The sequence below is a fragment of the Temnothorax curvispinosus genome, unplaced genomic scaffold, assembly GCF_003070985.1.
Source record: "Temnothorax curvispinosus isolate PA1 unplaced genomic scaffold, ASM307098v1 QBEX01000892.1, whole genome shotgun sequence".
Classification (NCBI taxonomy): Eukaryota; Metazoa; Arthropoda; class Insecta; order Hymenoptera; family Formicidae; genus Temnothorax; species Temnothorax curvispinosus.
The window spans coordinates 1-15567 of NW_020210672.1; the positions used below are offsets into that span (position 1 = coordinate 1).

Here is a 15567-nt window from a genome sequence, read left to right on the forward strand (position 1 = left end):
AATTTCGGAGTGGCTTCATATTACATGTTATAGGCAACTTACTTGAAACAAGTTTAAGCTCAAAGAAAACACACCACATGCTAATATGTAAAACAGCATTATCTCTAATGTTGATATAAAGTGCCTGTTTAATCTTCAAAAACAAAATTAATATTATTATGAATATTGCATGAATATTGTCATCGCAGATACAGACTTCATAGCTTGCCGGTGAATGTCGACGGCACAAATTATGCCTTCAATCATCAAAATCTTATTTTTCAGCGTAGTTTGTAGAATGTCGATATTTATTGCATTCTCGATACGATAACTGTAAACATTTAGATCGTAATTATATTACGTAGTAATTTATTAAATGACGCAATTTTTTAGTTAAAAAATTGTTATTTACTTATTGTTTATTTATTTTAATATGTTACTCAAAGATATAAACTTCTAATTACATTTCATATTATTAAGGTCATTTCTGTATGTATTCATACCTAGCGATTCTAAACATTCCACAGATATGATAAATATATGCAATTCCCATTGTACCAATTGCTGTTGCTACAATCGCTGCAATGCAAATAGCTGCGTTCATGTGGAGCAGAATCAAATAAAAATACTTTTCTCGATCGATGAAATACTCCATTGTAAATAGAAATTGATATGGTCGAGATTTATTCGTCGATAGATCAACATTAGTCATATTTAATGAAAATTGTACTACAACGCTAGCAAATAGGCAGTAAACTCCAAGTGCTAAAGAATGTTGAAAAAAATATATTATTTGCTTAATTTACTAATGCATGACATTTAAAAAATTATCTTATGTATACTAATAGTTAGTTCTCTTTTGGATTTTATTTATAAACGCTATTTTTACTAGTAAATTTAACTAATAGCTAGTTCCCTTTTGAATTTTATTTATAAACACATTTGCTATTTATCGCAAACACACGTACGTGATAAATGTTATAACAGAATCATATATACTTAGATATAATATAGACAGACACGCATGCACGCACATACGTAAGCACGCTTATACTCCCATGCACATTGTGCTCGCGCGTACGCACGTATGTGTGTGCGTGTATGTATGTGTATATATACGTCAACACTGAGTTATTATAATCTGTCAAAATTTATTTTTTTTTTCTTCATAGCTTACATATTATATTATAACTTTGATTATATCCAGAGCCAATAAAAGTTGTCTTACTTGTAAGTCCAACCGTATAATGTTTCGCAGTGCACACATATTTTTTCATGATAGCGATTTCATTTTTATTTGTTAGTTTGTTATGGATGTGCTGAAGCTGTATCAATAAATCTTTCACCTGTTATTCCAACAACTCTTGCATACATCAAAGCAAATATTTTAATATCTTAAAAATTAACTAATCAGGAAAAGCTATCTCGTTTAACGAATATTTCATAAGCGATTAACTTACACCTTCGATGTTAAAACAGAACGTGTTATATTCTATTATAGGAATAGTCATGTAAATCATGCAAGACAAAACATTCATTAAGACTTCAAAAGTACATCTTAATGTTAAAAATGCTGTCAACTGTTAGTAATCAATTTTATTAATTTTCTTTTTACATCTTGGATAAATAATAGTTACAATATAAGTAAAGATTAACAAAAAGAGGTCTTACAACCTTGGCTTTGACATATATTATAGAAGTCACTTTCCTGAGTAACCTTCATAAGGCTTTAGTCGTCGTTTGTTGTTTATTAAAAAATTGTTTATAAAAAAATTATTAACAAAAAAATGTAAGAAATATAATAGTTTGTGTCAGTGCTAAGGGAAGTAATTTGTTGATATATTGTTGAAGTATTGTTGATACATGTAAGCGTAGGAAGGGCTTCGATCCTCCTTCTGTAGCAGGGGTGGGGGCGGACGTCAGTTAGTGTGGAAAATTGAAAACTCAAACTGTACAATCCTGTCCAGAGAACCATCCACGCGAAACGAGATCCACCCCACCCTTGCTTACGGACGAAACGAGGTCTATCATTGTACGATTTGGATTTTCAACTTTCCACGTGAACCAAGGTCCACCCCCACCTTTCCGTGTTGAAGGGAGTGGATCGAAGCCCCACATGTGTACTGTTTATACACACATATCAGCAAATTACTTTCCTTAGTACTGACATAAACTGTTATACATATTTCTCAGTTATATTTTGTTATTAACTTCTTAATGAAAAACGAGCGACGACTAAAATCTTCTGAAGGTTACTCAAAAGGGTTACCTCTATAATAATATATTTCAAGATCAAGGTCGTAGGAACTGAGTCCCCTTTTGTCAACGTTCACCACAATATATTTGATACAAATATCATTGCATAACACAGAGTGAGATAAATATAGTAAAAAAAACTTGCCGTATAATAACTTATACATAATGATGTAATTATCATGATTTTCAATATTATGATATTTTCTTACCTGAAATATAATATACGTTGTGAATATAATAGAGATGAAAATGTGTTGAAATCTGGCAAAGTTGGATTGTTGGTAGGGCCATAAGCCGATAATGAGCAGTAGAATTCTATTTACGCTAAAATACTGATCTTCTTTAAGGATCATATCTTCGTGAGGTCCGGAACGTGAATAATTGTTAAGAAGTCCATAACGTACGTTTATCCCCTCTTTTCTCCATCAATCGACTAAACGTTCTCTCTTCTAGTGTAAATTGTAGTGCAAATATCATAAATTATATAATGGGCCAACAGATCGTTATATCATTAAATACAATTTAGAATCATTTCTTTGAACTATGGCTGAAATAAAGCTATCAACCTGACATCCGAGGAAATTCATTGTATTATTTATTTTCTATTAAAAAGAAAGGTTTCTATGAGAAATCGAAAGTCACGCAAGCGCATTCCCTCTTTTCCAATAACTCTACTTTATTCTCACGTACGCATTCGTAAGATACACTTGTGTAGCTCCTCTGCCAAAGGAACAATCGGGGTCTGTAATCCTATTGATGCCGGACCTACATGGTAAAGCTTATAATTTAAAATTGATCAGATTAGGTAAATACGCGACACTCTTCAAATAAAGTAAACTTCAAATTGATTAATTTATTTTTAGCAAATATTGATTATATCAGTTATTTATAATTATCGCTAATAATATTGTTTTTTTTTTGTATATATTTCGACGTAAATTTTTTAATTGACCTTACAATACGGTTGTGCAAATCCATTATGAGATCGGAACACACTTAATTTAACAAAATAACGAATTGTGCATGGGAAAAAATAATGGTAATGTAAAATTTTCAATTATACGTTGTGTATATGTATATGGATATACATATAGAGCCATAAACTCAACCATCATTACGATTTAGATGCGTTGGAAAAATCTGAAATGCTAATCTTGATTTGACTAATTTTAATTTTTTATTTTAACAGTATTTAATTACCCAATAGACTCAAAAAATAAATTGTTTTAAACATTTTTTATAATTTTTTTCAAACATTAATCGTAATTGTTTTAAACATAAATACCGTTGTTTTTTTATTAAATATATTTCCAACACGATATTAATAAATTCATGTTTGTTATGTTTTTTTATCGCCGTGTAAAATATGTGGCAGTACCTAAAATAAGATACTGGGAGAATTTCATTAGCTGTAAACATACTCTGTTATTGTAACATGCACTACTGAAATATTTTATATTCTCTTACCGTATAGCGATACACTCCATGAATGCGTGTGAAGTAGCTCAGTAGTCTACCGATATTTAATCAAAATACTACGATTCCTCTTTGCAGAAATAGTATCATTTTTTGTATAAGTATAAAGGAATTCTATACCACTGAACGTTGTACTTACGGCATTGAACATAGGGAATCGCTAACTTTAGATAAAAATTTTGTCATCAAATAACTTAGTACATATATATTGATTTGTTTTGCAACAAATCAGGTTTCACATCTATTATTGTTATTATATCCAGAATATTATTTGATTTCAAAAAGAATTATTTTTTTCCATAAAAAGAAGGAAAGCTTTTATGAGTAATCGAAAGTCACGCGTATTCGCCGTAGTCCCTCCTTTTTTATGTCTCTACATCATTCTCGCGTGCACACATTCGTAAGATGCTACGTTTGGTCTTTGAAAAAAGCATTCATCAACTTGACTATTTCAGCATCCGTCTTATTAAATAAAACTTGTGTCATTTTAAAAGATAGCAATTAGAGGACGTTCTTGTTATTATACTTTTATGTTACAAGTTAATAATTATGTGATTTATGTGTTAGCCGATATTATGTACGGACAAGTCAGCTATCAAATAATCATATTAATTATTCCTCGTTAGACATACGTTTAGTTTTTTATATTTTTTAAATTTTTTAGCATGTATGTTATTTAATAATAAAAATTAAAATTATCTTTAGTTATAGACTTATTATGAAAACAATGAATTATTTATTTCGAAGTACTGTTCAACTCATGCGTGTTGGTATAGATATCACGCACGGAAAGTAAAGACCAAACTTGAAAAAGACACATAAAATGATTATAATGTATTTTTATATATCAAGTATTATCATATGCAATGTTCAATGTCGATAAATTAAATATCTATGTTGGATCAAAGCATTTTATTTCTTTGCGTTTTTTTTAATACTAAAACTTTCTACATGTGTGAGATACTGCTTCTTAAAATTTATTTCTCCCTGTTTATATCTGATTTAGTCATACGTCATACCATAGATAACATGACAGTAAAGTAAGATACTGAAGCCTTTACCAACTGGAACCAAAGTCAACCTTTTTTATTCTATTTGTTTATAATATACTATATTTGAATACATATATTTAAACAATTAAAGGTATCTTATTGTATCTTATTACCGTAGCAAAGCATTGGATGGATGAAACCAATATTCCACCGACAATTATAGTAAAATCTTTGGCGCCTTTTAGCAACAAGAAGAGTATCATTCTTTGAATATGCAAGGGAGCTACATACCATTGAACGCTGTACCTACGAAATTATAGGGTCAGAATCATTGATTTGAAAGAAAGACGGGAAGATTTTTATGACTAATTTATGACTCATTTGATAGTCATAGTAATAGAACTACTTTACTTTTAATACAGACATCCACAAAGTAAACTATCGATATCTCGCAAAAAAAGTCTCTTACGCAGTAATGAATACGTGATTATTGTGATCTATGATATTTTGTCCACAAAAGTTGCATATAAACAAATAAAATATATTAATAAATACAAAAGTAATAGGGAAGAAAGCTTCCTCAATAGCTTCTTTCGAGGATACAACCTGAAAAATCTACAAAATACAAGATTGCAATTAATTATCTATCCTCATTTTACTATAGTTTTATTTCTTTAACAAGAATTAGAATTATCGTTTGTTCAAAAATAGATTTGAAAATAAAATCCAAAACTTACCCGAAGAAAATTGAAACATAAGGAAATGATAAAGATCACCGTTAAACTCAAGAACATTGTTTCAAATCTAGTTACTAAATATTTGGATAATCTTTAAAAACATAAAAATATTAGTGCATATATATTATGTGCATATATCTATGTATGAATGCGTATATCTAACCTCATTGCTTCCCGATGAATATCTACAGCGCACATTAAGCTTCCGGATTTGGAAATTCTATTTTTTAGGCTAATATCTTGTGAAATATTGATCTTCACTGCACGTTCGATACGATAACTGTAAATAATTATACAATTTTTTAATAGGACATTTTTTTGAAAGGTAAACTTTATCTATACCTTCGTCGAATAGCAATAGTTCTATTCATAACTCGAATGTTTGTGGCCATTTTAATTCATTTCATACCTAGAAATTTTGAACATTCCAAAAATAAGCTGAAGATATCCAAGAAGCATTGTTCCTGTTGCTATTGTTGCAGCCGATCCTATGCAAAATGCTACGTTTGTATGTAATAGGATTAAAAAAAAATATTTTTCTTGATCGACAAAATATTCTGTTACGAATTGCATTCGACGTGGTTGAGATATATTTACTGATAAAGCAACGTCAAACATATTCACCAAACATTGAACGATAATAGTAAAAGATATTCCGCAAACCGCAGCTGCTAAAAAGCGTAATTGTTATTTAAATTTTTGCTATTTGGTTTTTCAAAATTGTTTTATGTGTGTCATGTATCATAAACATGTATTTTAAAATATAACATATCTTTTACCATGACTATAATCAATTTCTACGGCACAATTGGTAGCTATGTATTTAATAGCTATTTACACATTTTATTTGTCTTATAGACATTTACTACTAATTGCTTTAAATACGTATAATAAATACTTTTTACAAACTTTTTAAACTACACATATGTATAATATAAATATGCAAAAAAGTTATGATAACAAGCATAACTTTGTAATATTAAAACTTATTTTCTTCCACTAATATTTTAACAATGTAGGTGTATAGAAAACGTAATCGCATAAAAAAATATTGCTTTACCCGTAAGTACAGCTGTGTAACGTTTCGCATTGTAGCCATATTTTTTTATGATCGCAATTTCTCTTTCATCCTTTAATTCGTCATATATATGTTGAAGTTCCATCAATAACTTTTTTACCTATTATTCCAGCAACATATTCTTATATTGTCTTTGTATACATCAAAATATATTTCGCATATAAATATTTATTTGGTTGTAAAGCTTTATTTTACGGCTATGCCATATATTCGCAACTTACGGTTTTGATGTTAATACAGAACGAATTGTAGTGTATCAAGTAAACAGTAAAGAAAGATGCGGAAGACACAACCTTGGCAACGAGATCAAGAGTACATCTTAAAGTTATAAGTGACGTTAGCTGCACACAATGAATAATTTTACTTAATTTTATTTATAAATATAACTCTAAGTATGTACTCTAAGCAATTACAATCTATTTAATATAAAAAGTTGGACTGAACAGTACACTGTTAAAAACAGAGGTCCTGTGTGTTAAAAAAAGTCCTTGTTAAAATTTTTGTGTAAAATAATCAACACATACGTGTGTAGATTTAACATATGCCTGCTATGTTAATTGAATTTTACAAATTCAAAATGTAAAATAATTAAAATATATGTTAACTTAAAAAATATGTTAAAGTAACACAATTTTAACGTATTTATTAAATGTGTTAAAATTTACAGAAAAAGAATGTTGATTTTACTCTATAAAAGAAGTAGGAATAAAAATTTACATCAGAAATAGAGTGTTGATTTTATCTTACAATCTCAACTTCAACATAAAAGTTATGTTAATTGTACACATAATTAACTTCAAATTACGATCAGAATTACATTTTCTTTCTGTTGAAATATTTTAACATAATATCAGTGTTACCACTTAACACATCCATATTATGTTAAATTAACACAAAAATTTGAGTGGACCGTTTTGGACATGTGATTTATGTTATATTTGACACAAATTTTCCAACAGTATATAGATTGAAATCAATTGCGCTGCAAATCTTCTCTTCTTATACATTTCTTGTTTTAAATCACGTCATTTTAACACGATTGAGTGTATTAACTTTTAATTTAATACGATTAAACATGTTAAATAACGTAATTTAACACATAAAAAAACATGGAAGAAAAGATTCAATCAAATGTTATTTCTAGACGTGTTATTTTTATGCGTGTAAAAATAACACACTTGGATTTGTAATGCGTTGAGATCAATTGATATTATGAGTACAATGAGTACAATATATTGTTCTCTTACCTGAAATATAATACTCGTTGTCAGAATACTGGAGAGGAAAATGAACTGAAATCGAGTGAGTTTGGATTGTTGATGAGGCCACAAACCGATAGCTAGCAATAGGATTTTATTGAGACCGAAATACTGAACTTCCAGACGGATCATCTCCCTATGCGCTCCAAAACATTACTGCGAAGACGTCGACGACCGACGGTGTGCTCATCCCCTCCTTTTTTCACTAATCGGTTAAATTATTCCATATCGTTTTTCTTTTACGTAAATTTCAACGTAAATTCCGTAATTGACTGTAATGCACAGTTGAGCAAGTCCACCGTGAGATCGGAACACGTTCGATTCAGCAAAATTCTGAGTAAGATGCATACCATTCTTTATAACATAATGTATGTGATCGATTTGTTATTTAAAGTAATTCGACGCATGTGTCTTTCCCATGAAAAACTGGACTATATCTAGAAAAGCTACGCAGGCGCATTTCCTCCTTTTCAGTTTTAAAACTTCATTCAAGTACGAACATTCGTGAAACACACTTCGTCTTCGAAAGAAATATCTTTTAACCCGTTTATCTCTTAACTTTTAAATGGCTCTAACCCTTTTGATGCCGACCTTATCTGGTAAAGCTCATAATTCAAAAGTAATTTAAATATTGATGTGCTATATCTAGTGCGCCTAAATAATATTATTTACTATAATATTATTATATAATATTGGCTATACTCTTATCTTTTTTTATTTCTTATGTCATTGACTACCGGAAGATTTAAATTTAAATCTTTTAATTATTATATTATTTATATATAGAAGAAAAATCCAACGTGTCGATAGCAAATTACAGATTAAAAAATCTTTAAAGCAATGTAAAAAAGAAATTGAAACTATGTGATTATATATATTTGAAGTATAGAGTATGCGCAGTACTTAATACTCATTTGAATACATCAACGTACTATATCTGACGTACTAATATCTTTATTTAAATATCTTTATATATTACGACTATCTCATAATAACAAAATTTCTAGCTAAACTATACGTTCAAAAAATTAATCTCTTCATTCTTTAAATATGAATATCGTCGTTTTTTGACTAATAAATGTATCCTTATCAATAAATACAACTGTATCTTTATTAAGAACACAAAAGTTGTTCAAGCATATTTAGGACTTAAACATTACGCTTTTACATTATTAACGCTTTTACATTACGTTTTATTTCTGTTCGCGCACTCAAAAGTATCATATATATGTAATAAGATCAAAAGTTTATCTGTAAGAAAAATGTCTGTCTCCTCATCCTTAGAAACCATTAAACGTTTCAAGTTGTTGTTGTTGAAGGTAATATAATTCTCTTTTCTTTCTCTATCAAAGTGTAGAAATAGGTTTATTTTTTCGTGCTCTTTATAATTCAACGAATGTATCACCAAAAAATGCAATCTTAATGTTGCAAAAATATTAATGCTGATAATAATTATTTGTCTAAAAGTAATGTCCATAAATATATCTCTAACAGAGAGAATTAAATTTAAAAAAACAATGCAACGTTAATTCAATTTCTAACACGACGTCTTTGATTAAATAATTTTATGTGTGATATTTTACATTTCTGTTGCATTTGAAATGTTTCACGTTTTATAAACAATACTTTTAATTAATACTCAACATTATAAATATCTTAATTTTACAAAATATGAAATTAAAATATCAGGAATTTTTAATTTATTATATATATGTTTATTCTTATTTAATTAGATTTTATTTTTTGCTTATTACTGTACAGAATACATAACGGTAAAGTAAGATACCGAAGCCTTCACCAGCTATAAAAAATAATACTGTTGAGTATGTGTTCATTTATATTACGTTTACATCAAATACATATATTTCAACACATGCATGACACATTATTTTCTTACCGTCGCAAAACATTCTAACGATCCAATAAACAATCCACCGACACCCAAAGTAAAGTTTTTGGCGTTTCTTTGCAACAGAAAAAGTATAATTTTTTGAATGTGTAAAGGAGCTAGATACCATTGAATGCTGTATCTATGAAGTCCAAATCCAATAAATTTAAAAAATCAATAATGAAAAAGAAAGGAAAATACATAAATAGTATTCCGCACATTTTGTTTAATTTTACGTAGATAACGTGCTAGTGTGTTTATTTTGAAATTATAAAATATATATTTATAAAATGTGCATATAAATATACATATTGTATATAATAATATCTCATTGAAAAAATCTCTTACGCAGTAATGAATACGTGATCAGTGTGATTTATAACATCTTGCCCGATATAGTTGGAAATAAACATGTATAAAATACAGGATATTACGGATATAGCGGGAAATAAAAATTCGTTGATGTTATCTTCAGATGCCCTAATCTGAAAAATCTAATACACAAGTTTCGTGAACATACTCAATTATTTATTGTGGCAGCAAATTGCTTCATTCTATTAAATATGCTATATATAAATTATACAAATAATGAAATAAACTAAATTGTTTAAATAATAAAAATTACGATTAATGTTTGTAAAAGATAATTTTATACGCGAAATTTTTTAATTAGATGTGTTTTTTATCAAAAAAAACATTCTTTTTTTAACACTAAATTGTAAATTATAAAATATCATCGTTCAAATATTTTTTTAGAAAACTATTGTAAGACTTACTCGGAAAAGATTGAGGCTCAAAGAAATCACTCCAACTCCTATTAAGCAAAACAGCATTATCTCAAATTTGGATACCAACAACTCAGACAATCTTCAAACATAAATAAATATTGTATAATTCTTGATGTATAATTTTTATGTAGATATAATTTTATATACTAACTTCATAGCTTGCCGATGAATATCAATGGCACTTATTATTTCTTTAAATATCAAATTCTCATTTTTTAAAGTCATATTTTGCAGCATATTAATCTTCATTACGCGTTTAATACGATAACTATAAAGAATGCATTTATAAAAAATAACCTCATCTCTTTTGCTTTCTAAAGGTAAATTTTATCTTTAGATTTATCCAAAATAATTATACAATACAATTTTGTTTACAATTTTGAATTTTTTAACCTTCTCTATAGTCTTCTCGTTCGATACCTTGAGATCCTAAACATTCCGCAAGTATGTTGGAGATATGCTATAAGCATCGTTCCTATCGCTATCATCGCGGTACATCCTATGCAAAAAGCTGCACATATATGCAACACGATTAAAAAAAAATATTTTTCTGGATCGATAAAATATTCCGTTGTAATAAGCAAATGACGAGATTCAGTTACGTTTCTCGATAAAACGACGTCGTAGATACTTGACCAAAATTGGGCAACAATAAGAGCAAATACGCTACAAATGGCAACTACTACAAACAGTTATAAAAGAATTCTCATGTAAAAACAAATTTCTGCATGTAAAACTATTCAAATTGCTTTTTATATTATGCGTGTGACATAGAAAGTATTGTAATGTAAAATTAAAAATTTGTCTTACTAATGAGTGTAATCGTGTACCATTTGCCGTTGTCACTATACTTTTCTATAATAATGTTTTCATATTTATCTCTTAGACCATTGTATGTATATTGAAGTTGCGTCAGTAAATCTTTCATCTATCAGTTCAACAATTTATTACACTAGCTTAAGATATCTCAAAAAGAATGGCCAATTATTAAAAAATATATTTTTTTGAAATATAAACATATATACAAACATATATAAAATTAAAAATTAAAAGTGAGTGTATACCTATACATATGTATATGTATATAGTATACAGGCATTACGCACAAACGAAGTGAAAATATCTGTTATAATAGCCAACTTACGTTTTCAATATTAACAGCAAATGCGATGTATTTGATTAGAAATAAAATAAAGAAAAGTGTAGTAGAAAAAACCTTAATGGCAAGGTCGGAAGTATATTTAACAGTCAAAAATGAAGTAAACTATAAACAATAAATTTATTAAAATACTAATATTAAGACATCATTTCTTTGGATATTCAGTAATTCAGTTACGTATTACACTTTTTACTACACAACTTTTAAACATAATGTTTTTATTAATATCTTCATATGTGATAAATGAAAAATTTTGCACTTAAATAATTATAATATAGATTATAATATAGATAATATGTAATAATTATTAAACAAATATAAAATTATTTTTTTCGTCAGTGAAAATTAACAAGAGAGATTATTTGACCAAACTGACGTTTAATATCGTAGTGTTACATTAATTCATTCGACGTTTCGACACTAGTTTTGTGTCCTTATCAAGAGTTTACTAAAACAACGAAGTCATGTTACATAAAAAATATATCACACAAAAAACAAAGAACGTAGAAAGGGAAATAAATACCTGTCCCATATTAAAGATTAGCCGCACATAAATTTTTTTGCAGTTGTAACACTATCAAATTTCAATGTGAAGGATCCGCGATCCATCCTTAATTAATCGTGCGATGTAGCACCGAAACAATACATAACCGGAACAGAGACGTGCGAGAAACGTCGTTCCGAGTCGGAGGACGGAGTCTAACTAATCGAAACGTCGAATGAATTAATGTAACACTACGATATTAAACGTCAGTTTGGTCAAATAATCACTCTAATTATTAAACATATAAATTATAATATATAAATTACGTGTTAGTAAAAGATCACTAGAAATATCAATTAGTTACAACTTATCTTATACCTTATATATAGTAATAATATTAAAATATTACCTTACTTGAAACAAAATAGCGCTTGTCAAAATACTGAGGAAAAAGATGAAGTGAAGACGGACGAGTTTTGATTGTTTATAGGGCCACAAACCCATAACGAGCAGAAGAATCCTGTTAAGACTGAAATATTGGGTCTCAATGCAGATCATATCTCTATGAACTCCAGAACATAACTGCGAAGAGAAAGAATATCTTTATTCCTTCCTTTTAGTATTTATTGATTAGGTATCCCTTCTCTTTTTTGGCGTAAATTTTAGTGCAATTTTCTTTTTCATTCGTATATGCAGCACATAATACTGTCGTGAGATCGGAACACTCGCATTTTAAATTTCTCAGAGTAAGGTCTATGATTAAGCGATCGATGTAATTGCGTAGAAAAATGGGTGTTTTCTTTATTATAAAAAAAATAACAGAACGCTCTTGAAAGAATGACATGCGCAGAAACCGTAGGAGATCCGCGCAAGCGTATTCAGCACTTTGCGATATTTTAATCTTCTCGCTTCATTCACATTTGTGCTGTCATAAGATACGCGTTTCATCTTTAGGAAAACGTTCATTCTTTCACTACCACTTCAAGAACATTTCAAGTTGTCGTTGAAGGTAATAAGATTCTTCTCTCAAAGAGTAGAAACATATTTCTGTTTAATAAGAGAAATAGGATCGTAACGATATACAATCAATTAGAATCAAAAGCCATGATAGAATGATTACAATGAAAAGCCATATAGATACAATACACATATATGTATACAAAAACTAATATAAGGCTGTCAAAGACCTAAGCTTGGATCGCATTGGTAGCGCATGGCTTTTGATTCTAATTGATTATATTCCTGTTTTTACTCCTATTTTAATTATTTTCTGTAATACATATTTCTATATGTAATACATCACAAAAAATTGAAATTTGACGTTTGAAGATACCAATATTAAAATTTCTCATTTATGTAGTAGTAAACTTTCCTGTGGCAATATATATATCTATATATATAAAATAGAATGTCTTTATGTCTGTATGTCTGTTCTTTATACACTCTTAAACTATTCGACCGAATTTTTACCAAAAGTATATAAAATAGGGGTAAAATTTTCCGGGGAGTGTCATGATGTGTATAGTTTTTCGTTACCGATTTTCTGGAAACCGGTTTTTTTAATTTTTTTAATTTTTCGGGAAATAATTGACCGAATATCAAAGAATTACGTATGAAACAGGGGTAGAATTTCCCGGGGAGTGCTATAAAGTGTATAATTTTTGTTACCAATCTTTTTGGAAGCCGGTATTAGAAATTTTTCCAATTTTTCGGGAAATAATTGATTGAATCTTAAAGAATTGTATATGAAGTAGGGGTAGAATTTCCCGGGGAGTGCTATAAAGTGTACTATTTTTTGTTACCAATCTTTTTGGAAACCGGTTCCAAATGACCGAATCTCAAAGAATTGTACATAAAATAGGGGTTGAATTTCCCGGGGAATGCTATAAAGTATTTTTTCGTTACCAATCTTTTTGGAAACTGGTATCAGAAGTTTGACGAATTTTTCGGGAAATAATTGATCGAATTTTAAAGAATTGTATATAAAAACAGGGGTAGAATTTCCCGGGGAGTGCTATAAACTGTATAGTTTTTCGTTACCGATTTTTTTGGAAACCAGTATCTTTTTGGAAATCGGTTACAAAATTTTTCAGAGAGAGAGAGAGAGAGAGAGAGAGAGAGAGACTATTTGCGTGTTTTATTACATATGTCCTCCGGGGCGAAGCCCGGGTAACTAGTTAGTATATATATACATACATATATATATACATATAATATATTAAAAAGGGAAAATTAAACTTAACACAAACGCAAAATAGATTTGTATATGCTTTGTATGAAAAAAATCTCATAATGCATATTTTATTTTAATGTTGTGTGAAGGTGTGACATGTACCAGTATCTTTGATTAAATAATTTTATTTCGAAAATGTCTTATATCTCTTTAAATAACATCTCTAACATCTCTAACCAATCTTTAAATATTCATAACTATAGTACTACCAAATTCAAACATTAATTAATTTTTACTACTTGGTTTTGTACTAATTATTGTATATTTAATATCACATTTTTATTTATCTTTGCCTTATCGTGTAGAATATATGAAGGTAAAATACCGAACCTTCATCAGCTATAACGAATGATAACGTGCATTTATATTATGTTACTTCAAATATATTTTGATGCATAATATATAATAATATATAAGAAAAGATTCTTACCGTGGCGAAACACTCTAATAATCCAATAAATAGTCCATCGACAGCCAAAGTAAAATTTTTGGCGCCTCTTTGCACTAGAAGAAGTATTAATTTTTGTACATGTAACGAAGCCATATACCATTGAACATCGTATTTATCCCATGTCATTATTTAAATTGTTAGTTGTATTGTAGAAATGTCTACTTGAATAAAAAGACAAATATATCATAAATTATCAACTTACATTGTCGATATTAACAGCGAACGCGATGTATTTTTTTATTATAAAAATAATTTTAAAAAGTATGATACAAACAACCTTAATGATAAGGTCGGAAGTACATTTTGAACTTACAAATGCTGTAAACTGCAAACAATAACGTAGAATTTCTAAATTACTAATTGCAGTTTGTGCAGATAATAATAATATAGAAAATATTTTATAGTCGTAACTAAACAATTATAATATAAATTATATCGTGTACACTAAACTTTTGACATGCCCCTATATAAGAAAAAATCAAGGCACGGCAAATATCCGGCGGAGGCAAGAATACGCAACCGTCAATAATGTTCAACGGAACCTATAGCGCCGCCTCAACAATCTATTGTAACGCTTTAATCATAAATCATAAGCAATCGTGGTCGTAAGGAAAGAAGCTATCGTAAATGTGTGGTGTGTGTATATATAAAATCTTAATACGTTATAAAGTTGTGTTGCACAACAGCAAATAGCGAAACAAAATGTCAGGGGCCAAGTAAAGCTGTTACGACGAGCGCGGGGCGCTACGATTAACATTATAATATGTAGATGGATCACTAAGAAGAC

General features: G+C 28.8%; 4 protein-coding genes across 4 annotated transcripts; all 4 read right to left on the reverse strand.

Annotated features, from left to right (window-relative positions):
* Positions 1–42: 42 nt before the first annotated feature.
* On the reverse strand, positions 43–2591 carry LOC112458868 (the record flags this gene model as incomplete). Its single annotated transcript, XM_025022691.1, has 6 exons — positions 2445–2591; positions 1440–1559; positions 1208–1325; positions 483–744; positions 197–310; positions 43–133 (listed from the first exon to the last, which is right to left on the reverse strand). Coding segments are annotated over exons 1-6 (849 nt in total), but the record flags the coding sequence as incomplete, so codon positions are not given.
* Positions 2592–4641: 2050 nt separating this feature from the next.
* LOC112459040 lies at positions 4642–7915 on the reverse strand. Its single transcript, XM_025022936.1, has 9 exons — positions 7766–7915; positions 6740–6836; positions 6501–6618; positions 5850–6111; positions 5604–5720; positions 5441–5531; positions 5173–5318; positions 4877–5009; positions 4642–4775 (listed from the first exon to the last, which is right to left on the reverse strand). Exons 3-9 carry the CDS (start codon positions 6601–6603, stop codon positions 4725–4727), a joined length of 903 nt encoding a protein of 300 aa, XP_024878704.1. The 5' UTR covers positions 6604–6618; positions 6740–6836; positions 7766–7915; the 3' UTR covers positions 4642–4724.
* Positions 7916–9527: 1612 nt separating this feature from the next.
* Positions 9528–11172, reverse strand: LOC112459049. The gene is made up of 6 exons (XM_025022948.1): positions 10874–11172; positions 10605–10721; positions 10442–10532; positions 10014–10159; positions 9675–9807; positions 9528–9578 (listed from the first exon to the last, which is right to left on the reverse strand). The coding sequence occupies exons 1-6, from the start codon at positions 10939–10941 to the stop codon at positions 9528–9530; spliced, it is 606 nt and encodes a 201-aa protein (XP_024878716.1). The 5' UTR covers positions 10942–11172.
* A 74-nt stretch (positions 11173–11246) lies between these two features.
* On the reverse strand, positions 11247–12730 carry LOC112459015. Its single transcript, XM_025022889.1, has 3 exons — positions 12511–12730; positions 11598–11717; positions 11247–11381 (listed from the first exon to the last, which is right to left on the reverse strand). Exons 1-3 carry the CDS (start codon positions 12652–12654, stop codon positions 11247–11249), a joined length of 399 nt encoding a protein of 132 aa, XP_024878657.1. The 5' UTR covers positions 12655–12730.
* Between the last annotated feature and the right edge of the window lie 2837 nt (positions 12731–15567).

Coding starts and splice junctions, on each gene's coding strand:
- LOC112459040 (XM_025022936.1), bottom strand. CDS start 6,603: ATGGAACTTCAACATATATATGACGAATTAAAGGATGAAAGAGAAATT. Junction 5,721..5,849: donor GGAATGTTCAAAATTTCTAG/GTATGAAATGAA, acceptor AATTATTTACAG/TTATCGTATCGAACGTGCAG. Junction 5,319..5,440: donor TATGTTTCAATTTTCTTCGG/GTAAGTTTTGGA, acceptor TGTATTTTGTAG/ATTTTTCAGGTTGTATCCTC.
- LOC112459049 (XM_025022948.1), bottom strand. CDS start 10,941: ATGATAGCGATAGGAACGATGCTTATAGCATATCTCCAACATACTTGC. Junction 10,722..10,873: donor GGAATGTTTAGGATCTCAAG/GTATCGAACGAG, acceptor CATTCTTTATAG/TTATCGTATTAAACGCGTAA. Junction 9,579..9,674: donor CGTTAGAATGTTTTGCGACG/GTAAGAAAATAA, acceptor TATTTTTTATAG/CTGGTGAAGGCTTCGGTATC.
- LOC112459015 (XM_025022889.1), bottom strand. CDS start 12,654: ATGATCTGCATTGAGACCCAATATTTCAGTCTTAACAGGATTCTTCTG. Junction 11,718..12,510: donor CAAGCGCTATTTTGTTTCAA/GTAAGGTAATAT, acceptor TATTGTTTATAG/TTTACTTCATTTTTGACTGT. Junction 11,382..11,597: donor TTGCTGTTAATATTGAAAAC/GTAAGTTGGCTA, acceptor TTGAACTGATAG/ATGAAAGATTTACTGACGCA.